Below are 24,757 nucleotides of genomic sequence, written 5' to 3' on the forward strand. Positions count from 1 at the left end.
GCGGGTCTGCTGCCGCTGTGAAAGGCCTCCCCGTGGAGTTTTTACATCACCGCCTCACTGAAAGTCCCATGTGAAGCTTACGGTACTCCGCATGTGGACGTTTAGATTGTGTGCTGTCGTGTTTGTCTCAGTATGTGTCTGTGCGTGTGCTGGACGTTGTTTTGTAACGTAAAGCCATAAGCGGCAGTTAATCTGTCAGCGAGCAGGTCCACTCATGCCTCGGCTGCAGGGGAAGATAAGTAGTTTTCTGTTTCTCCCGCGGCTCTTAATCAGTTTCCTTTGATCCATAATAGTCCGCTAACAGGAAGTGAGCGCAAAAGTATTAGAGTAGGGGAAGAAAAAAACCCAAAACAAAACAAACAATTTGCACTTCAGTTCAATCTGCAGAGATATGTCAGTAAAATTATCTAGAAGTTCCATCGGTTCTTTCTCATATTTGCGATTTGATCGAACAAGAAAATCAGGCAAAGAAAATGTATTGATCTGGGAATTCTTCATATAAAGTCTGCATGATATCATTAATACACTTTATTTAGCAGTGGGCTGCTGCTGTGAAGCACCTGGGGAGCAGACAGTTGTGGTGCCTTGCTCAAGGGCCCACAGTGGTTGGTGGCTGTCAATTCCAACGATATCTTTTTCTCATTCAGTGATTTGAGCCGTCAGGCGTTGAGCGGGAACGTTATGTTTCCAATGTGGCAGTGATAATTGTTGAGCTACACCTTTAATTATAGATCTCCGCGAGTCACATACCTACATGGATTGTTTGGATTATTGTGAGCGGGATTGTATGAGGTGCAGTTTTATTAAAGCATAAAAAGATTTTTGAGTCTTGAATCCATCTAGTTATTCATATTTTTTTGGTTTAGTTGGACATCTGTTAGAAAATAAAGGCACAGTTTCAGATTCTGGCTCAGCAGCACATTGCCTGGCTCTTGTACTGGTACAGCTTGTCTCTTCAAAGGCAGAATGTGCTGACTCAGCTCGTTAGTGTCTGAATATTGATACCGAATGGAACACCACTAAATACTAACTTTCCCTCTAATGTCAGATTAAGATTTTTCGAAAGTACTTTGTCTTCCTTTAATGGAATTGTATTTGGACACTAGCATCGTGTTCCCCGTCTGATCTGTTTGGTTTGTTTTGCCTCACAAGCAAAAAAGGCTGTCGTCAGATTTTCAGATACACACGGAGAAGCAGCAAAACCAGATGTGGACCTACAAGCAGACAGGAGCCGGACTTTAGATCTTCAAATGCAGCATGCCACATACAGCGTTTATGTACAATTTCATGTTTTTCCTTGAAGGTCACACAGCGACACACGAGCAGATTACAGCTTTCAAGTATTCTACTGAAAGCTGATTATGAATGGGACAGCAGTGAAACGTGTATTTATGGCTCTGGAGAGCGTCTGCTGCAGGCTGGAGGCGTCATGCCTTCAAGCTGGAATGTAAAACAAACGTTTGTCCATGTTATTGTCAATAACACAATCTTTACAGAACACTTTGAGGGAATTTTTTTTTTTTCTTGTTTTCAAACTGAAAGACGGGTTATTTGGAGTTTGCTGGCAAAAGGTCAAATGTCAAGGTCACTGTGACCTCACGTGTGTCCAGTTGTCAAGCTTGCGAGTTGTATTGTAGCACTCTCATATCAGCGAGAATATTATTCTCACTTCAGTCTGCGCTTGAGGACTTTTCTGTGCGGAGTTTGCATGTTTCCAGTGTGGATTTCCCCTGCACATTTCCCAGCCCTTGTACAGAACATAAACCCTGCTCTGAGGGTATTTGTGGTAATATTTTCAAAGGAGGATCAATATATATACGCAGGCAACAATATTAAGACATTTAACCAACATAAGAAGTGTGTTATATTGTAAATACGCACTGTGACCGTGTTTTTTTTTTAGGTTTATTCTTCTATAATAATAATATTTTTTATTATTATTATTATTATTATTATTATTAGTAGTAGTAGTAGTAGTAGTAGTAGTAGTAGTAGTAGTATTCAAGTAATGTTTGAGTTCACGCAAAACCGTCTTGATCAGCAGGTTTGAAAACATTACAGTTTAACAACTTTAACAACACAGCAAATTCAAAAATGTTCGTACTTTAAAATGATGCAGAAATGCTTTCTTTGTAATTATTTGATTGTGTGCATGCTAATTCTGAGACTTATTTGTACTTTTTGACTCGCTTCAGCTCCTGCAGTCAAACCAATTTGAACCATTCAAGTGTCAAAATATGCAGACATTCTTCCTATGTTGTAACTTTCTAATATCTTTTAGACATTTTAAGGTATTTGAACTTTTCTCGAACTTTTTTCTTATGTCAACAGATGGGGATTTTTTTTCTTTTAATTCCTCAGCTTGTACCTCTTTAAAAACGGCACTAATGTAAACAATTAATATAAATAAAATTAGAAATAATGATAATAATATAAATCAATATAATATAATATAATATAATTACAAATACATAACACATTGTTTTGTAATAGTGTTAAAGGAGCACCATCTTTTTTTTATCTTGGTACTCTAATTTCCTCCCAAAGTCTAAAAACAAGTATATGATGTAAATTGGTGACTTCAAATGGCCCCTAGGTGTGAATGTGAGTGTGTGTGGTTGTTTGTCTCTCAGGATGCCCTGTGATGGACTGGCGACCTGTCCAGAGTTTACGCAACCCTCAGCCACAGTTAGCTGGGATTGGTTCCATGAAAAGTATGGAAGATGTATGGATGGAGTACATAAAAAGCAAATTAGAGTAAAGAAAAAGTAACATGAAGTATTGACAAAAATATGCATAATGTGCAAATACTGTACATATGCATGTATCTTGGTATGGGTGTGTATGTGTGTGAATAATTGAATTAGTTTGAGCAGCAACCTCTCTGGGGATCCCGTTGAGAGTCGAAGGATCTGGCTCTTTTTAGTGAACCGAGCCATAAAAGCCGACTCTCCTCCAGGAGCCGAACTCTCCACATTCCCCTTTAAAACGAACGCGGCTCCTCCGCCGCTCTGTGTACCTCCACCGAGGCCCCGCCCCTTTATTCAAATCCGCGGTGACGTCGGCGGAAGTCAGCGCTACGTCTCTTCTTCCGACACATATTCCTTTAAAGGCGTATTTAAAGCCCTGGCTTCAGTCGCAGGAGCATCGGAGCGGACAACCTATGCAACAAAAGCCGCAGCAGAGCCGAGAGACCGTCCGAGCGCTCAGCGGGGCCAGCGGCTGACACGACCCGGAGAGGTGAGCGCGGAGTCCGGCCGCGGTAGCGGGAACCACCGGGGGGACGGATATTGAACCTTTTGTCGCCGCTGTTAGTCGCTTACTCACACACACACACACACACACACACACACACACACACACACACACACACACACACACACACACACACACACACACACACACACACACAGCATCTCAGGTTGCTGCTGCGGAGAGAAGAGGAGGAGGAGGAGGAGGAGGAGGAAGAGGAGGAGGGGAGGCATTTACAGTACTTTCTGTAGGCCTGTGACAAAAACAAAAAGGATCCGCAGACAGCTGGAGGTCGCTCAGGTTGCATAATTAGGTTAGGCTAATAATAAAGTGCGCATAATTAGGATTCCTGCTTGGTGTTTACAGGACAAAAAATAAATAAATAAAAAATAAGAGGGGTTTAAAAACAGACCCGGCTCAAGGTCTCTGTGTGGCAGTCTGGACATTGAGTACATTTTGAACAGCCTTCATGTCCCTCATCACTTCTGCCTGCAATGAAGCAGAAAGAAGCGATTTGCTATAAAGACTGCGGTTAAAATTGAAAAGCGGCTGGTGTGTTTGGATTTTATCAAACATGAGTGAAGTTTTCTGTTTTGTTTTTGTTGTTCATCAACTCTCTTATCAGTTTGTTTTTAAATGTCTTCTGTGCCTCCTGGCTGCACATGAAAATATCAAAACATTGTACTTCATTTGACAAAAATGTTTTATAATGAATATATCAATAAAAATAATGACCGTAATTTACACAGAAAGTATTAATCCACCTTTGTGAGCTTTTTGCAAGTAAATAAACATCTTAATGGGTTTATTTTTCCCCCGGACAATATAATATGCCATTGTTGCCTCAAGTGATTCTCTGTTCACCTTTTAAGTGTCAAAGTGTAAGGGACTCCCTTTGTAAATGTCTAATAATATCTGAGATAGATTTTTTAGGACTTTTCATACACGTGATTCCTCTCACATTTCTGCTTATGACTAGAAATTATTGTGTGAACGTGTTGGCGTGTAAATGCTGCAGCTCCTCCGATTACTGTTGCAAATGAGGACCTGATAAAAGAGACCAGAGAGAGTGTCAGGGGAGCATCTTGTTTGTGTGTGATTTACTGATTTATTTCTGTTTGTGTGCTGGGGAGTGCAAGAGCGCCTGTGTGTATTTCATCCAGTGTTGCTGCTGTATTGACTTAATGTACGGTGTGAGTTGACATAGTGTGGGTGCATGCACTAAGTGGATGTGTTGAATATTTTATTATTTACATTTTATTCTCTGTTCAGGTACAACTGCAGTGCTTAAAGGTTGGCAGCCTGGACCAAACCACGACGTCACGACGACATTAATGAAGCTTTCAGGGCCTTTTGGTGAGCGTAACATCACTCACACACGCTGACTAAAGGTGGCCCGCAGCAACTTCACACTCATTACTGCTCGTGTTGTTCCTCTCTGCTGTTTGCTCGTGTAGTTCTGGCCCAACACACAGCAGAGAGCCCAGAAAAGGATGCGAATGGTCTTAATATGTTAATAATCGGCTCAAAACAACAAGCACAACATTATTGATTTTGTTGGCCATATACAATTAAAATCCACAGGAGTGCATTAGTATATGGCACAGTAGGATGTCTGACTGAGAGATAAACTGCTAAACGTAACTTGACAATGTTCGGGAGAGTGAAATACTAAAAGGGCCTGGACGCTGACCTCTCCCATTAAGTAGAATCGTAAAGGAGGAGAGACAAGTTAGGAAGCAAGGTGGCAGGGGTGTACTGTGTGTGTGTGTGTGTGTGTGTGTGTGTGTGTGTGTGTGTGTGTGTGTGTGTGTGTGTGTGTGTGTGTGTGTGTGTGTGTGTGTGTGTGTGTGTGTGTGTGTGTGTGTGTGTGTGTGTGTGTGTGTGTGTGTGTGTGTGTGTGTGTCTTCCCATTAGATGTGGGATTAAGAAGCAATGCATTAGAGCATACATCATGCAACAGTTATAATTATGATCATATTTCCCACAGATAAGCACCAACTACAACAATGAAGTCCAGAGCAATACAAGGAACATTCTATCATTTATTATTTGTACACATTTTGTGTAATTACAAATATGCAGTTAATATGCCTATAATTGGCCTTGTTACACGCGCACAAGGACGTCTGTCTGATGTGCCACCTCCTCTGTTAAAACCCTGTGTGGAAAGCTGCTGACGCTCTTCAGGTTTCAGCTGCCCCCCCCCCCCCCCCCGAACACCAGCCTGTTCAGCTGAAGTGAAAGCAATCCACTTCCTCTTGGTGCAATGTTTGCTGACTGCCGACTGCTGCTTTGTCAGCATCAGGTTATTACCGACACGCACGCACACAGACATCGCCAGACACAATCGCTCACATGCAGATAGTCACATGAACAGAGACAAACACCCGCACAGATATTAGGCAAACAGAGCAAACACCCTCCCACCCACCCATACCATAATGTAGGTCAACTGGTGCCTTACGTGCAGAACAGGATGGTATTTTCATTAACATAATATGACATATTAATAAGTGAGTATGCAACCATTCAGCCTGGATTATGTTATTGTTTGTGGCTGCAACAGTTGAAGTCAACGTCATGTTGACTGAATGAGAATGAAGTATGGTGTGTACGTATATGTGTGAGTGTGTGTGTGTGTCTCCATGAAGGTTATTCAGGTATTGAAATATGCCTCACAGACAGACAGACAGAAACCCAGTGTAGCATGTTTAGAAGATTTACTGTGACTCTGCTTATTTATCTTTAGTACTTTTCACGAGGTAAAAAAATAAAAAAGAAGCGAGAGTTCGTGGAAAACTCGTTAATCCTCCACTGCAGTGATTTGTGACAAACTCTTGACCTGATGGTGTGACAAAAATGTACGAAATTGTAGAAGTTTGGGACGTTTCTCACTTGAATTCATGTTGAACTGGTTCTGTGTGTCTATTGCACATATGTTGCATGAACTCCTGGTGAATTTAGTTTCTTATTTTGGGGGGGGGGGTGATTTGGCATGTGATTTGCGCCACACTCGCTTGACATACAAACAAGATTGACACTATTTGCAAAACAATCACAAATATTTGGCACTTGCCAAATAATCATGGAGACTTTCGGAAATGTATATATCCAATAACACAGTTGAGGGGTGCCACCACTCACAAGATCACTTTTGAATGTTTCAATCGTGTGTTTAAAAATCTATTATGCTCTTCATTTCATCAAGAAATGTAATGATATTGAGCTTTTCATTTGAGCCCCAAACCACCAATCAGTCAAAGTAGAGTTGAAGTAACTCTGGCTGCTGTTTTACGCTGTCTCTTCCTTTCTCTTGCTAACTTTGTCTTTCGCTGTCTACACACACACACACACACACACACACACACACACACACACACACACACACACACACACACGCATGTACTCGCAGTAAAGGTCTTTGTATCCTGAGCTCTGATTCTGTGTGTTGAATATCCATTTCCTCGTAGTGTGAAGTTTTTATACACATGCCTGCGGGTCGAGGGGAAAGGAAGGAACGAGCCAGTATGTTTTCCCACCTATGATCAGAGGGCAAGACTGTTTTAGTGTGTCTGGTTTGTTGTATCGCTGACTTCAATGCGATCGAGAGTTCTCTTATTTCCGACGTATCTCAAAGAAGCACACGTTGGGTCAGCTGCTGAGAGGCGGTTTATGTATTTACTAAATATCTTTTGCAAAAGAGGTGCATTGAAATGTAATTCTTGTGAAAGTTTGCACAAGTGGAGGGGGATGTTTTCTTTCTTGGTCGATGTCAGGATTTGATTTGTGAGCATTGAGTGTACCTCTACCGAATGGGGTCTGCAACACCGAATGCATGGCTGCTTGGTTTTCTGGAGGACTGTGATCAAAGTCAATATCAGGTGGCTGTACAGTTTTAGCCCTGGCTTTGAGTTAGAGGACACACGCGGAGGATACACTCTGGAGCTGGAGAGAGTGTCACCAATAGAACATGTCTTCTAAGAATAGAGACTTTCCACCTTGTTATAGTGTGTTGTCCTGTCAGTTCTCCTCCACCCCCGGTCTCATCTCACTTTTTTTCTTTACTCCCACTCACTCTTCCTATTTTCTTCGTCATCATTCCCTCATTTCTATTTTTACAGAGTCGGTGCTGCAGCATGGGGCCTTCTATGTTTTGTTTAGTGTCTCAGAGTTATTAACGTTATTGGAAAGTAATATAAAAAAAAATAAAATAGAAACTTTTGTATGCATTTAAATGTTCAGCGGGTTCAGTTGTCATTTCGTAATCCGTGAAAACAAACTGCTACCGACACATAAGGAGGTACTTGTTTATTGCAGTTTGCAACCGTGCTAAGAAGGTGGACTGGAAGATAATTAGATTCCGACTTCATGCCAATAAAAACTGGCACACACCTGCATATTTGAAATGATCTTGTCTCATATTTCAATGCTAGTCTTACCTGTACTCTTTAAAGAAAACAACAAACCCATCAGATGTTGACACTCCTGTACCTGCAGCCAGCGCCGTCAGACAAAAACAATGAGCTGTCGTATGACTCGGCGCCTTTTCTTCTCGAGAAGTCCTGTCCAGAAATCTGTTGATGATCATCCGTTTGGAATGCAGCCCTCCTCTGATGTGCAAAGCCAGCACCGGCCAAATCTTGACCTTTCAAAATGCACTGCAGGAAGTGCTCCCGCTTTAATCAAGGACCGGATTATTTCACCCCACCCATGTGCAAATCTGAATTATTCAGCCTGCATTCTGATTGAGATTATTATTTGAAATTTAAAGGTGCAATTTATTGCCTGTTCCTGTTTTTACCTCCAAAATCTACCACAAGTTATGGTTAAGGTCAGATTTTTCCTTTTGTGTGCGCCAAGTATGAAATCAGATGGTATGAAATGAACAAGTTTTGCCTCACCAGACTTGGAGCTGTTTGGTTTCTGTTATCCAAGATTACCTTCAAAACTCCATCAGTAAGATGTTCTTCAGAAAGCATTTTGAAAACAAACTCACAATGTTGTTGTGGTTTTTTTGGGGCCGAGCGGTTGGGGGTGCCCATCCCATCGGTGCAGACAGTTTCTCTTCTGTCAGTGTTGCACTTAGGCAGCAAAAATACTCAAAGAGAACTGTTCGTCCAACCAAAGATACACCAAAGTCATTGTGTCTTTGGGTGTTTTTTCTATCTCTTCTGATTCGATTCCAGTTGATGCCCCACCTCCAAATTAAACACCCAAAAAGCTGTCCGGATGCCAGCTTGTCAGAATTATTTAATTTTATCACTCATCTTAAGTGAAGCACACTGGCCACACCCTTGTCTCACACCTTTATGTACTCAACTGTTCGCTGTTCGTCTTAGCTTACCTGGCAACATTTCCAGTTGGTTATGGCAAATAACCAAATACCATCCAACCAAATAATTGCCCCGAATGCAGACGGGACCAGGGTTCATTGGCTTGGCAGGTAACTAATCGTACGTTTTTTACCTTTCTTTTGACATCGCCGAGAAAATACCCACGGCACTGGAAATCTCAAACTTAATGTCATTTTTGGAATGGTTAATGTTTTGTACCTTTGTACCCCACAGTTGAGCGTGATGCTTAAAACCAGTCCCAAGAAGAGTATTTAATGGAATACTGAGATCTTAAATGTCTTTCTAAATTTTGAAAGTGATTCAGCAGATTCAACCACTTAAAAAATGAAATAAAAAGTTGATCTACAGTAAGAACACCAGTTCACTTTGTTCTTAAATGTGGCTTTCATATCACTTGTCTGGCTTAGTACACATCTTTCACCAGTCGAAGGTTTTCTCTTTATCATCTGAAGGCCGGCACACACTACAGGATAATCAGGCTGCTGATTATCGGGAGCTCGGGCCCGATTGTCGGATGTCTGCAAAAAAAAATCGTGTCTGGATTCCCTGTGGTGTGTTCAGAGTGATTTTGTCGACGACGAAAAATCCTGTAGTGTGTTCGGCTCTGAGAGGAGGCGAGCAGCACGGTGTGTGACGTCATAGTACCATAGATGAGTACCGGAATGAAAGCCAACCAGGCTGAACGCAACACTGCTGCTGCTGCAGCCAAAGCCAGAAAGTTCCTGACTTCTTAATGCGTGACTTCATGAGATTAAAAAATATTAAATCATTGGACAATATAAGCGGACCTGCACGGCACGATGATCACTCAGTTTCACTTGATTATTTCTCACGGCTCTTCTTTAACTTTATATTTTCCATCCGTTTGTTTTGAGGCTGTTTCCCCGGTGTGAATGCATTTTGTGTTGGAACATTAATTCATCACCGTGACGGCAGAGTAAATGTGAACATAAATTCATGTTTCGGCAGTTCTGTCAGACGTGACCATTATTATTAAACTCGTTATTACAGATAAACCCTCGTGGAACTAAATAGACTTGGGAACAAATCAAAAACAAAAACATCCTTCAAAGCCTCAATGATAAGGGGATTTATTGTATTACGTCATAAAGATCGCTCTAAACGCTCCGTCTCCCCCTCCGCTGCGCTCTCAGTATTCCAAGTGGGCGGGACAATCTGTACACCAATCAGGATATTGGAAAATTAGGCAGGTCATTTTCCAAGAGATCTGATTGGTCAGTAGACGGTGCCTTCATTCTCTGCTTCAGTACATCAGAGTACTGGGGTGCTTTATCCCGGTAAGAAGTGAATCTGCTTCGCATTACGGAAATCCCAGGATTAATCCTGAAGTTACCTCGATAAAAGATAATCCTGAGTCGTAATATAGGCCCGAGGTTGATTTGTGGCAACATGTTTGTTTACATCTAGATGCCGTTGACTACGCAAGATTTGGAATATTGAGCGTGAAGAACATAGACCTATATATATATATAAATATATATAGTTAGTGTGTGGTGAGCTCCGTCGTCACACCACACACTATCAGATCAGAAGGGGAAGCTCTAGTGCGATCTCTCGTTTGTCATCATCAATTGTGTGGTCTCTTGATCGGTGAAGATTGCCAGGCTTTAGAAAGCCCCTCTCAAACTTTCCATTGGATCAGAGTGTCTACAGATGGCTTTGTCTGATGAGGAGATGCAGACAAAGAGCTGGACAGGTAGCTTTGGTGAACAAGGCAAAAAGATGACTGGCTGCTTGCCAGTAATGTCATTAACTCTCACGGTAATGGCTGCACACAGACACCAGCTTACTTTTGAGCTTATTTACCTGGAGCAGAGGGAGAAAGTGGGTTTAACCGCATTTCGAGCTGTCTCACGGAAGGACGTTGACTTATACCAGACAGAGACAGACCTTGAAGGAGGAGTTTATATTGGATAAACTTGTCATGTGCAGTACTGTACCTGAATAGCGATGGTAGTGGGCCACTTTTCCAAAGAGGTGTTCTGAAACATTTGCTCTTCCATTGTCTCCCCTTTTGTGACCATCTTTGGGTGCCTTGAAGCACTTTAAATCAATTTGTCCAGCATCAGCGCTCATGCTAATACTAGTTTTGGTAGCAGTTGCCATCGATGTGGCTAAAAATGACCAGAGCTGCACTAGAAATCAGGTTAGGAGGGGCTGCATGGTATGTACATAACTCTGCGTGCGTATGACGCCATCTGTTCCCGCAGGTCGTTGGCTCATTCTTTTCCGCCACCTTCTTTATGATGAAATAATGTCCGTCAGCTGATTAAGAGAAGTTGCTGACATTCTAACCACAGTATCCCTAAATGAAAACAAAAAAATGTTTTGTGAGATCGCTGTTACAGATTTGTATATCTGATTGATTCACCATGCCCTACATTCACAACCTGACACACTGGTTTGGTTGCAGGATTGTTTCATGCCTAATCAACATCAGAAGTGGGCTGTTTTGAAGTGGTTGAACCAAACTGGCCGGACTGTTGGTTTCTTGTATCAGACAGACCTTCTACACTTAAATGTAGGCCAGCAAGTGACTATATTTACGGCCTGAATTATCTTTTTTGCCTTTGCAGCAGAGTGTTTGTTTTGATGACAGAAGGAGGTTTGACATACATTTTTCGGATGTACCCTCAGTATTTGGAACTGTATATTTTAAAATGTTAAAATATGGAATATACACGTTTAAAATTCGGAATATTTGCAGTTTGCGGTGCATCTTTTTCCGCTTGGGGCCATTGCATTCCTGACAGCGGCCACAATGACATAACATTGTTTTTATGGAGCTGGAGTTCATGTTGCCTGGCTCCGGCCCTGCTGGCACCCTTCCACTGACATGTTGACAGCTTCCAAACAGACTGTGTTTTTGTGAGAGCTTGCATGGGAGTGTTTGCAGGTTGGGTGAGACGGTTTGTTTTGTGTGCAGCTGAGAGTGCATCAGTTCCATGTGCCAATCCTCATTTTGATCTCAATGGGAAGGCAGCGTGATCGGAGAGAAACAAAACAAGAAAAAGAACGTGATATCTTAACCCATTGAAACGTCTTTAATTTCTTTCCAATTGTGGCACTCCAGCAACGCCAGCTTCGATGATGCTGCAGGAGGTGGTTATCACAGTTACTGATTTTGTGACATGATTTGTTTCAGTCCTGAATCATCATCATTGCTCTGCAGCAAGCTTGTTTACATATTATTTGACATGGGTGATTTTATTTATTTATTTATTTTTTAATGATTTGACCTTTATGTTGGCAGCTAAATTTGTGTCTGGACTAATTATGCCGTTTGTTGCTTTTGGTTGGCACCTCACCAGCTCCATCAATGCGTGTCAGTTTGTGTTGGCACGCCATCAAAGTTTGTAATCGGTACTTTTTCAAGATGCAGATGCATTTGGAGGTACAGTAATGGTTTGGTAAGTAGTTCTGGTGAAGTTTGGTTGGAATGAAGCACCAGTAACTAATGCAATATGTCTGTGTGCAGTGGAATCTTCCAGTGCATGTGTGGGTGGGGTTCAAAATCGCACCGTCTCCAGTTCTCGTACCATGTCGAACAAGTCTGTGCAGGCACTGATCATTCTTTTGGCCCGTTGTCAAATGTGCCGATGTGAAACAATCATGGTGGTTACGGTACGAAAAAAACAAAAACATCAGTTGTTGTTGGTGCCAGTGTTGTATGCTGCTTTTTCACAGGAGGCTCATGTTATTAAGTGACTTTTCACACTGAGGTTTGCATTCACTTGGAGGCTGATCTGTGAAGTGACAAAGTGGTCGGTTGGTCATAGCGACGACTGGAAAAAGAAAGCACGCAGATCCACTAAGTGATCTATATACTCTTTGCAGACTCTTTGTGTGTGCTGGTTTTTTTTTTTTTTTTTTTTCAGTCTTCTATTTGGCGTGCGACTCCCTGGTGGGTAAAAGCCTCAGGGTGCTAAAGGGGGAGGTCTCTCTCTCTCTCTCTCTCTCTGTCTCACACACACACACACACACACACATAGGGTCTCTCAAAGGAGGGCAGGCCCCTGAGGTCAGAAAGACAGGATGCAGGTGGGGGGGTTGCAGTAATGTGATGTTGGGTGTGGGGGGGGTACTGTAGTCAGAAGGGGCACACATGGGGTATGACTTGGTGAGTTAATGGTGTGTGTTTGTGTATGTGGTGGTCGGGGTGGGGGGTGGGTGACACAGGAGTAGCATGACTGTGGAGGGGGGGGAAGTAGGCCAAGGCTGCTGTCAGCCTCTCGTCAAAACCTCAATGCATTCAGCTTCAAACATTCAGACGGACGGAAACTAACACCAGTTGTTACGTTATAGGGCTCCTTGAATATCGTCGTTAGCATTGTAGTTTGAAAAAAAAAAAAAAAAAATAGAATAATGGGTCAACAGATTATGCATTAATTACTCTAAATTTCTGAAACATGACGTTGACGTCTACTGTCTAGACGGGCTGAGACCAACCTTTCGTTAGATTAAAATAACAGTTTGTGTTGGTGTACGTGTGTACACAGTCTGCTTACAACCTAATAATAACCTATTACCAATAATAAATAGTGTAGTGTTTTCTCAATGCCCCTGGCCCCTTCTCTTTCCCTCCCAAAAGACTTGATGCTACTTTAGCATTGATGCACTGTTTTTTTTTTTTTTTCTTCTGTTGCCTGGAACCAGCAGTACCGTGTGGAAGTTCAGTCGCGTTAGTAAACGCAGCCAATGGTTAAAAGTCAGAGATGTCATCTTATGAAAGCAGAAAGGGCAAGGTGGCTGGCTGTGCTATGCTGGGTGTGAAGTGATGGTGCTGCCTATGTGGGCGAGCCACAGCGCGAACTAACCAGCCAGCTGATTAGCTAGTCTGGGCTAAAAATAAACATTAGGATGACTGGTCTATTAGTGGCTGCTAATCTAGTTGACACAACACAGAGCACGGTGACTTCTTCCCTCTTTTCTCCGCCACTCTCCTTTATTTTTTTTTTAATCAATTGACAATAGCGTCACTATTTTTTGAACTCCTTCATAGTATCACCATAAAAGTACACACTCCAGGACACAGTATTTTCACAATATGCACTACTATTTAAGGATAAGGAGTACTATTTTTTTCTTTTTGCCATTTTAGGAGGAACTTGGCTGAAGTTGCAGTTGTGGTGTTTCTGCAAGCAAAGAGTTCTTACTATAAAACTCATGCAGTGCAAGCCATTTCACGTTTAGAATTATGCAAAGCAAATTTAGATTCCAGTGACAGTTTTTACATGGATTAAGTTTTAAAAGAAACACTGCTTGATATGTATGAGTCTGCTGGGCACCAGGAGACGAGACGAGAAGAAAACAGCAAGTGGTGGAAAACCACAAAGAATTGTTGTGTGGTCAGCTAAGCTGTTTCACTTTCTATAATCCGTGCACTTTGTTAATGTGTGGAGTAGAAGCCAGCACAGCTATTAGCAGTGGCCTAACTGTGTGGATGCAAGAATCTATATCATATATTTTGCTGCGTAACGGAGTAGCCACAGCATAGCTTTCAGTCATGTAAATGAAAAAGGCTCACTTGTTGATCAATCAGACTTACGTTATGGCGCTGCAGAGGCTTTGGAGCTCTTTTGCTGCCATGTTTTTGGGTAATCAATCAACTTCTTTTAATAGGACGAGCTCTATGAGACACACGTGCACGGCTCTTTTACTCTCAGCTGCTTGTAATTACTGTATGCATTGAATGTAGCCTCACGTTAACATGTTAGTTTCACCAAAGTCATGGAAATAAATCTAATATATTGAGTTCCTGCATCATATGAACATGTGAGTATTTTTTATTTATTTTTTGCCAGCTGAATCTTACTAGGCCTTGACTCTGTGACGGCATAATTTGTAAATATTTGTGTGTACGACAGTGCATATTTGGTTTGCTACAACAACTTATCCAGATTTTTCATGCTTGGTCCGCACAGAGAAATGCAGTGACCGTGTTGCTGTGAAAGATTTGGTGGTTGATTTGGCATTGTATTGATGTAGCGTGCGCCGTGGTGTCTCGGGTCAGTCCAGCTCATCAGCAGAACGACTACTGGAGTGACCTTGACTGAACCAAAACTCGGAGACAACGCTGGCATTTGTGTCCTCCTGTCATCTCACTGCAATGAGGATGAAGTGAGTGAAGACATGTCGTCTCTATTTTGAGACGCGGCAGCTGTGAGGTTCAGGTGAGGCTGATATTGGAGGTCGATTTGGAGCTGTTGGAACATCGTACGGACAAAACCAAGTCAGCAGGGGGCTCTTGTGTTTTAATATGCGTCTGCGTGCAGGAGCGCACACATGTTAAGAGCACTTAAATTACGTCACAGTCATATCAGCCGGTATCGTGATATAAGCCTGGTGTTATGAGTAGGGGATTTGTCATTGACGCTGGTGCACGTTGATACACATGTGCCCCCACCCTCCACACCACCACTCCTACTCTGCACTGCAGCAGTACTGCACCATAATGCACACATCCATTCTGTGTTTACCTCTCTCTCCCCCTCCTATCGCCTGCTCTCAGTCTCTCTCCATCTTGCTCTCTTATCCTACCATCTGCCTCTCCGAGCTGGAAATATTGTTACTTTTCACGGGAAAATCTTGAGCTGAACGGGAATGTTGCAGCGTCTCTATGCATGTATGTCTGTGGAAAGCAACCAGTGTGTTTTAATGTCTCTCTTTCTTTAAAGGCTTATCTGCTGCAGCCTGATTTACGTGTGTGAATGTATGTGTGCGTATGTGTGCGTGTAAGCGAGAGGAAGCATACACGACCAAGGACTGAAGAGTCTCTGTCTTCCTGTCACAGTACGTTGGTTGAAAGACAGAAATCTCAACAAGACACAGAAGGCTAAACATCTGCTGGTGGCATTTTGCTGCGTTCTACTACGTACACGACACACATAAAACTTTAAAACCACACGTTGTGGCCACGAATAAACGCGTTTCTGTCAAGCTTTTACAGCTGATTCGATCCATTAAAGAGAGATGTCTTTTATTACAGACAATTAATAGTTAATTTGTGAAGTTTGATCTTTGTAATGTTGAATAACTCGCATGCATTTACATACAAATGCATAAATACACGCATTCATTCACACAAACAGTACATTCTCAAAATACAAAAGTTTATTTGCAATACTCAACTAATTTACATCTCACGGGGCAAACATGACAAAACAAAGTTGCTATTTCAGAAACTATAACATACGACTTTAGTTATTCCCACATGATGAAACTCCATTGTTTTCAGTTCATTCTTATAACTGTCCTTCCAGACCTATCGATAGTTCTCAAGTTTTGGGATTTTATTATTCAGTTTTGATTATATTTGGTTCAAAATGATCATTTCATAAAACCACATAAGCACAAAGTGGTGGAGAAAATGTGTCCCTGCAGATTGACCCGAAATAAACCTGCCTTGATGAGTACTGGAGCGCCGCAGCGTAACCGCTCAGGTCCTTGGGTCTTTGTTTGCCTGAAAAGTTACAGTCTTGTGTCTCTCTGACAGTAACCGAGCACCCGCCTTGTTATTTTTATTTACTGCCTCATCTTCTTTCTTTCCTTGTCACACAAACACAAACCTAGGTGCGCACAAACATCTTCTGGGCCAAAGCTCCACGAGAACCCGATCCCAAGGTCTGCAGCCTTGTAATCTATCCCCGGCCCTATATGGGTCAGTGCTCTGTGTTTTCACGTGCCTTGTTGGTGCGTGACACCTAAACTCATGCATCCATGCAATTTGATGGAGTAATGATAGTGGAACAGGTACATAGACGTCCAGACCTCCACAGCTCAGCGGCTCCCATTGTGACTATTACCTTCGTTACTGAACACTTTAAGACTTTGCCTGTTTTTGACCGTTTAAATTTTAAAATAATATACAATCATGTTTGTATTTACAAAGTTAACACTCGCATTTTGGGGGAATTTGACTTGAATTGATGACGACAACTTTTGAATGTCTACCAATTGATCGTGTTCTCTCATCCCACTCCTTTGGCTGCATTTTAGCAACTAAATCAACTTTGTTGTAATCACACATCAAACCTTTCCCCTTGTTGTTCTGCAGTTTTCTTGACTGTATCACAAGCTTTTCTTTAGTCACCCGACTTTGAACGTTTACCAAAAAATGTTCAGGTTGTTCAGGTTTGACTTGATTGTGGAGCAAGTCACCCTTAACTAAAGTAAAATGAACTCCTGCAACCAAAAAGCTTGGTACGCTGCCGCCACAGCTCCATTTCCCACAGTGTCATGCACCTTGTCAGCAGTTAGTTGTGTACGGTCTTCCTCTTTTTGACAGGTCATGTGACACTTTGGTCACATGACAGTCGGCTCAACTGAGCTGATGCTTTGTTTCAGTTACTTTGTGGGTTTTATTCCCCCATCAGTACAAGTACCTCTTTCGAATTGTAAAAACCTACAAGGATGAAAAGCTGACCCATCAAAATAAGATAGAAGTATGTTACCGTCAGTTGAAAATTATTGGGATTTTTTCCCCCCCTGCCTTTTGTCTTGTGTTTGCCAGGAGCGACAACAACCCTCCGACACCTTAGTTTTGATAAAGGGTATCAAAGATGGATGATTGTTGCATCAAAGCCAGAGCATAGGTCTTTATGCTTTATATAAAAATGAGATGGCACTGATTACAGCGCTCTCCATTTGGAATTGATAGCAATCAGTTTTTTCACCCATAATCCCAGCCTCTAATTTGACTTTAAGATGTTTTGCAGCAGCATTGTTCTTTTTGGAGAAATCCACATGGAATCTGTATATTGCTCAGACATTGAGAAGGATAACCAACTGTTTCTAATCTGGGGGTAAAGATGGATCAACATTTTAAATTTGACAAACAGATCAGTGCTGTGGTGAAGGCGAGTTTTTTCCACCTGAGGCAACTCGCAAAGATAAAATCCTCACTTTCAAAACATCATTTTGAAATACTGATTCATGCTTTTGTCACAACCCGGCTGGACTATTGCAACGCCCTGTACACCGGCATCAGCCAGTCCTTACTGACCCGCCTGCAGCTGGTTCAGAACGCTGCAGCGCGCCTCTTGACTGGCTCACAAAAATATGATCATATTTCACCCGTCCTCTCTTCTCTGCACTGGCTCCCAGTGCAATTTAGAATTGATTTTAAAATTCTGTTATTTGTTTTTAAATGTCTTAATGACCTTGCCCCTCGTTACCTGTCCGACCTGCTTGTGTCGTACTCCCCAGCACGTTCACTCAGGTCAGCTGATCAAGCGTTGCTTTCGGTCCCCCAGACGCATCGCAAACTCAGAGGAGACCGAGCGTTTTCTGTGGTTGGTCCCAAACTGTGGAATGAGCTTCCTCTGTTCATTAGACAGGCTGACTCCCTTCATGTTTTTAAATCACATCTTAAAACACGCATGTTCTCTTTGGCTTTTAACCAGTGTTGAAGTTGACTTTTACTGCTCAAAGTGTATTCTGTGCTGCCACTGTATTGTTGTATTTATAATTGTATTTTTATATTGTTGTACAGCACTTTGGTCAACTGAGTTGTTTTTAATAGTGCTTTATAAATACATTGGATTGGATTGGATTGGATTGGATATGAAATGAAATATGGAAAAGAACTAACAACAGATTTTTAATTGGCTTTTTTTTTTCTTGATAGACTTACAATGTAAGGCTCTGCTCTGGTTGATTCCCACTCCCTAACAATCATTACTCAGACGGGATTTGCTGAAAACAATTTTAGCATTAGCATTTTATGCATTACGTACATGTGACTACATGTTGCCGGCTTGTGAGGAAGAAAATACACAAGAAATAGAAGCAGGAAGATGGTGAAAAGACATGAAGTACAAAACCCCGGAGCTTGGCCTGATTTCATGCTTGTGTCCCAGGTAATCTGGTCTAAGGCACCAGAATAAACACTCTCCGAAATAGACCTGGGTTACGTGTGTTAAGTGTGTCTACTCGCGGAAAACCTGCTTGTGTGTGTGTGTCGATGTGTGAGACACAGGAGACCGATGACTGTTAATTTGCTCTTGACCTTGACCTTGACAGGTAGCTCTTTCCTTTGCTACTCTTGTTTTCTCCTCGTGTGTTGGCTCATTTTTATCTCTGTTGATTGGAAAAAAAACAACAACAAAAAAACAGTGTTTTTGTGCTCCTCCTCCTTCCTCGCTTCTTATCTTCACTTTCTTTCATCTCGTCTTAATCCCCCTCTCTCTGCTCTCGCGTGAGACTGCATTTTGTTAACGTCGGCTCCCGGAAATGCCCAAAATGTAATTCTACATGAGCTGAGCTCACGTTACGCAGTTGCATATATGCACAACAACACACAGAGAAACAATAGGAGGGGCCAACTGGTGTATTGAGGTCTCAAATCAGATAGTGATCACCTCTTTGTGTTTTATGTGTGTGTTTTGTCGGACTGACAGTTGGAGATGAAGGGCAGATAGTACTATCAGCTGATGGGGAAGATACAGGCAGATATAATTGTTTTTCAGCCATCTCTTGATTTTGATCTTTTGTTGCCCTTGTTTTAAAAAGCAGACCCAATTTGTTGCATATTTGCAGCTTACATCACACATACGGGTTATCATTGTCACACTCGATACCGGTTCCTCCAGAAGGATGAGGTATTCTTAAAACCTGCAGATTTGTCAAAAACGACATATTTCACTGTCAGAACTGATGGATGAATCGCCCCTTGTGTCTTCAGAGGTATTTGAATAGAGATTATTCTATTCTGTTTCATCTCTTTTATTTTCACCGTGATGACTTGCATTGTTTAGTGTTTTTGGAATAATTGAGCCGTCTGGCTGTTGATGACAGATTTATTTTCAAGTTTGTTTTTAAAATGTGCGTTCTTCACAGCTCCATTGTTAATGCTAAACATGTGCTGTGTTGAAATCCGTTAATGGAGAGAAAAATGGAACCTTTTCAATTTTCTGAGATGAAGATTTCTTGTGATTTCAACAATATCTCCATGTAGATTATGTACAGCCGGACATTGTCCATCTAACATGTTAGAATTAAATTGAACATTTCAATGTGTGATGTAGCAGTTGCACAACATTGCATAGTGTTGTTGAAAATTTGTAAAACTGATTAAATTCCACAGTCTTCTTGAGCTTGTTTTTTTAATTATTTCTTCACTTCAGCTGCTGCGGTCCTGATCATTGTTTTTCCTAAACTTTGTTACTTTGGTTGCTTGCTGCAGAAAGCCCCCCAAATTCGCCCTCTTAATCCATAATTGGTTACGTCACTGTTTATCACAAGCTTAAATAAATTGACTTCTAGTCCGCCTTTTGACCAGAAAGATGACGAGATTATTCTTCTGCTGGGGCTTAGTGTCAAATCAGGAACAGTAAAGGCCAACAGAAGACCGTTATCTGCCCATTTTTGAAAGAATATTGAATAATGAACTGTTTCATCATACCAGAAACAGTTTCCAGGAAAGGAACAAGTAACTCTACTTGGAAGTGTGGATGGACCAAATTATGAAAAAAAAAACAATTTTCAGCTCTATTCTTGCATTTTTGTCTTTATAATCACAACTTTTGATATATGACATCTGTCCATGTTGTCCTGAAAGAAATATTTTCTTGATTGTGCTTGATGGATTTAGATTAGTAATGCTTTTTTTTCCCCACACAGAAGTCTTGGGGGGAGAAACCAGGTTTTAAGTTTCATGAGTGAACTTCGTCTCTTTTCACTGCTGCTTTGTTTAATTTCTGAGAGCAGGTTTGATTATTGAGGCTCCACGATCAATAAACGCGTTCAGTTTCGCAGCAAACCTCCTGAATTCATACAACACACCTTGCGTGCATCTACTTGCACTTTAGCGTAACATGATCGGGCGAATAATAAAAATTTAATTGCATCTGTTTGTGCAAATAAGCGGGCTCAGTTGTCAGGATTTCTTTTTCTTTTTCTAATATGGTTTGTAGTTCGAGAGTTGCTCTGAGACCAAAAAGGTGATTCAAAGGTTGTTGTTTTTTTTTTTTGTTGGGTTGTTGGATTCACTATAAATAAAGAAAATGTAATTTATGAAGAGAACAATCTCCAATTAAATCAAGGTAAACAACTCTGGTGCGGCGATAATGAAAGGAGAAAGTCAGCTTTTGCCTCGTCCCTCTGACGGGTCGTGGACTTTGTTCTGCTCGTGCCGGGCCAGAATCTGTAGGACATTAGTGTGTATCTGTGAGGTGCCTGTGAAGGAGTTATGTAATCTGCTGCAGTGTGTGAGGTCAGGTGAGGGGGGGGGGGGGGGGTCCGTGTGTGCGCGCGTTTGCGGGTGATAAAATATTCATGACCGTCTTGAGTGAATCATGAATGTTAATGGCGACATGTGAGAGCATTGAAAGTGGAGCGGAATCAGAAACTCGCAGGGAGATAAACTAGATTTTGACCTCCGTCTTCATTCATCCATCTGTCCTCGTCTTCCCTGTTTGTCGCTTCCTCTTTGACCGACTCGTGTCATCCAGCGCTGATTCCTCCCACCGTCCACCTGTTCAAACCCGCTTTCCTTCCTGCCTCTCTCTCTCTCTCTCTTTCCCCACAGCTCTCTTTCTCAATTGGTTTTCTTTCTCCATCCCTCCCTAAGAGGATTGACAAAGGTCTTGGCACCGTTATGATGTATGTTTGTTGTTCACGTGGGCTGTGTTAGTGTGTGCTGAAACGTGCTGTCTCCACCGGCTATAATCCAGTGAGCTGCTGCACATAAAAAAAAAACCAAAAACTAAACAACACACACACTTTGGAATTTAATTCAGTTGGAACTGGTCATTGAACTTGAATACATATTTCTTGTACTCCACTTTTTTTCCTCTTTACACACACACACACACACACACACACACACACACACACACACACACACACACACACACACACACACACACACACACACACACACACACACACACACACACACACACACACAAGGCCTCTGTTCGAAACAGTAGCCCAATGTGAAAATCTCTGGGCTCATACAGCACATTGAGTTCTTTCATGCCTCCCGTCCAGTTCAAAGACTGTCCGAGTGTCTATGAGGATGAATCATGTGCTCAGTGCAATTACACTCTATTAAAATGGACTCTTTTCATTGCAAAAATACACACGTGTACGAGTCTCCCTCTCCTCTCTCTACGTGGGCGTGTGCGGCACCTTTTTAGGTGCTTCACAATCCCAGTATGTCTTGGATGTGCTGAAGAAAAATCTTAAACAGGGACTCCCCAAACAAACCAGCATTATATTTATAAGTGAATACACGTTTCAAGGTGGTGGTTGTGGTGAAGGTTAAAATTGGGCAAAGATTCGCTATGGCTAGTGGCTATGAGTTTGTCTCAACTAAATAACTATGAACCAACCAATACCTCAGAAGGCCTGAAGCCAGAACGTGTGTTTGAGTTGTGATGTCAGCCTGTTGTCTCTAAGCCAGTAACACTGACAAAGGCCAGCATGTATGGGATGGTTGTCCTCAATTCCTAAAAAAAAAAAAACACTTTTTCTCTTATACGTTTAGCCTCTTTAACATTTCTGCCTTTTTCTCAGTGAAACATGTGATTTTGATCAGGATTTTCAAAGAATAGCAACTCTTCCGTTATAATGAACCCATTTTGATAGATTATACACAGACATTCCAATCGGGATTTGTCTTTAAATAGAGACTATTTTTCTTTGTTTTTTGGGGGGGTTTTTTGGTTTAAAAAAAAAAAAAAGAATCTAAAAACTCTTTGGCGTAAGAAACAGTAAAGCGTTTCATTGCGTAATGCACGAAATACCAGAGAGGCAGAACTTCTAATTACCTTCAAGTACATCCACAATTTTATGTAGAAAGAAAAGTTCCTACAACACAAGAAAACACTGCCGTATCCAACATAAGGCACAGAACATTAGTATTTGCCCTTCAACAGGAGGGACAATTTGTACTTTTTAGTTATTAGAGGTGAAAAATAAGTATTTATATTTGGTTATTTGAGTACATTTCTTTCAGTTATCTTTCTGATTGCTTTATATTTCTGCTTCTTACATTTGAACAGAAATGTTTGATGAATTTGATCAACTTGGATATAATTGACATTAACAATTTGGCATCCACAATTGTTCTCCCCATACCGCCGGGTCTGTTTATGATATGCATAGAGATTGAGCTTAGCAATCGTATCTTTGCACTGGTCACAGACAATACAGACAATACTCACAAGTGTCTCTTACAATTTTGACAGGTTGTTATTCAATTTTGCCGTGTGGTAATTTTGCACATAATATTGAAATTGAGAACACTCACTTCTTTTTTTCCTCCTCTTTCATGTCAGCTGACCAAATTTTCAGGACTCGTCATTCCTACGCGTAGCCAATTTATCTTGACACACGTGACGGAATGTTTTGAAGGTGACTAACTTGTGATTTTCCTTTTCTTCTCTCAATTATCCTTTGTTGCCCTCCTTCTCCAGATTGATCAGCCAATCGATGGGGATTTTCAGAGGAGCTCCGCCAACCGTCGCCGCCTGCCCTCCACCTCCTCCCTCCTCCCCCCGCGGCCTCCTGCTTGCCCCCACCCAATCCGTCATCCAGCTCTCCATCCAGCCCTCCATACACAAAATGACTCTGAAACTCACTGAATGGTCTTCTATATGGATTTTTACCGCTTCTGATAGACAGTAAAGAGGGGGAAACCTCAATGACAAAAAAGCCATAAACACACACACACACACACACACATACACACACACACACACACACACACACACCCCACACACACACACACGCACACACACTCTGACACACAAACACTGTTACTCCAACGTACCAAATAAAGCTGACAGAGCTTTCCAGGCCTCATCTCACACACCTGACAAACACAAAGAAGAAAATGCACAAAGTCACTCTTGGAATGTACCGCTCTCTCTTCCTGTGAAATTCAACTGCTTCCTTTACTTTTGGAGATTTTCTACAAAGCCCTTGCAAAGCTGATTTTCTTTCATTCTTTTCTTTTATCAATTGCGAGTGGAAAGCAAGGATAAAGAGGTGTTCAGTTTGAAGGTGCCGTATTTTTTTGGAGGACAACTGATTGCTGAATTAGATTTTCTTCTTTTTAGAAAATCAGATCTGTTCTAGATCTGTAGATAAGAGATTAGTTTTTATTCATTTAGTAAACATTTTTTTTAATTTCCAAAGGACCCAGGTTTAGTTCATTACCTCTCCAGCTGGGACATTACCTGTTACAGTCTTTTTTTCCCACGGTTTTATCCTTTTGAGGAACACTCTAGAAATAGATGATATAACCAACAAGTTACAGCCACTGGTTGCATTCCGTACCTTGTAAAGATTGTAAGTTACTTCTAGGAAGTCACTAATAGTTTTGAAGAAACTGCGAGTGTCTTGACATAAAGCAGGTCAGTGAAGTACTGTTTTCTCTACGTTAGTACTCGTTGCCAGATTTGTTTGCTCCGAGGAGCCTGATTGTTTTCCCGTTGCGTGCATGCCCTCCACAATGCCTCCCCAGAACACAGAGGCTGACGCGATGCAGGTCGGATCTCTGGTGGGTGGGGTTAATACCAAAAACCCCACCGCATCAGGCTCGGATGAGGAGAAAGGAGGAGCGGGAGGCAAGACGGATGGATTGGGCGGCAGAGGGGCAGGGATTGGAGGGGGTCGCACTGGAGGAGAAGAATCTGCAAGCGAAGGATCGATCGAAGGCATACCCTTAAAGAGATGGCTGATGCACGGCGCCGTGATGTTTGGCCGAGAGTTCTGCTACGCCATGGAGACGGCGCTGGTGACGCCCGTGCTGCTGCAGATAGGTGAGTAGAGTTTGTGCATTAAAACTGGTACGTCTGCGTCTGCAAAGACTGAGGAAGAGGCTCTTACTGTCACCTGGGGCCTTCTAGTCCAGAATAGGCCTCTGATTGGTTGTCGGTTACACCAACTGCAGCTTAGACCTTAGTGTCGTACATAGCGATGCAAGTAGTTACTGTTGGTGTGGAATATACCTCCCAACAAATAACACTATTTTAGGTTATTCATGAAGTTGTCAGATTTTCAGCAATATAGCATAATGTATAGAAATAGAGCTTTTTATTTTATTTAATAATATATTTTTTTTCCCAGTTTTAATACAGTCTTTGTGTTCTGGGCTTAAAAAGCATTCTCTAAAG

General features: G+C 41.8%; 1 protein-coding gene across 1 annotated transcript in view; it reads left to right on the forward strand.

The window, feature by feature from the left end:
- The first annotated feature begins 3,118 nt into the window (after positions 1–3,118).
- Positions 3,119–24,757, forward strand: part of slc45a4a (solute carrier family 45 member 4a) — a 50,969-nt gene continuing 29,330 nt past the window's right edge. The window contains exons 1-3 of the mRNA XM_080485248.1: positions 3,119–3,240; positions 4,525–4,608; positions 23,054–24,403. Of these exons, the coding sequence (XP_080341374.1) occupies positions 24,082–24,403 (322 nt within the window). The 5' untranslated portion in view covers positions 3,119–3,240; positions 4,525–4,608; positions 23,054–24,081. The remainder of the gene's footprint in view (positions 3,241–4,524; positions 4,609–23,053; positions 24,404–24,757) is intronic.

The sequence above is a fragment of the Lipophrys pholis genome, assembly GCF_963383615.2.
Source record: "Lipophrys pholis genome assembly, chromosome: 17".
Classification (NCBI taxonomy): domain Eukaryota; kingdom Metazoa; phylum Chordata; class Actinopteri; order Blenniiformes; family Blenniidae; genus Lipophrys; species Lipophrys pholis.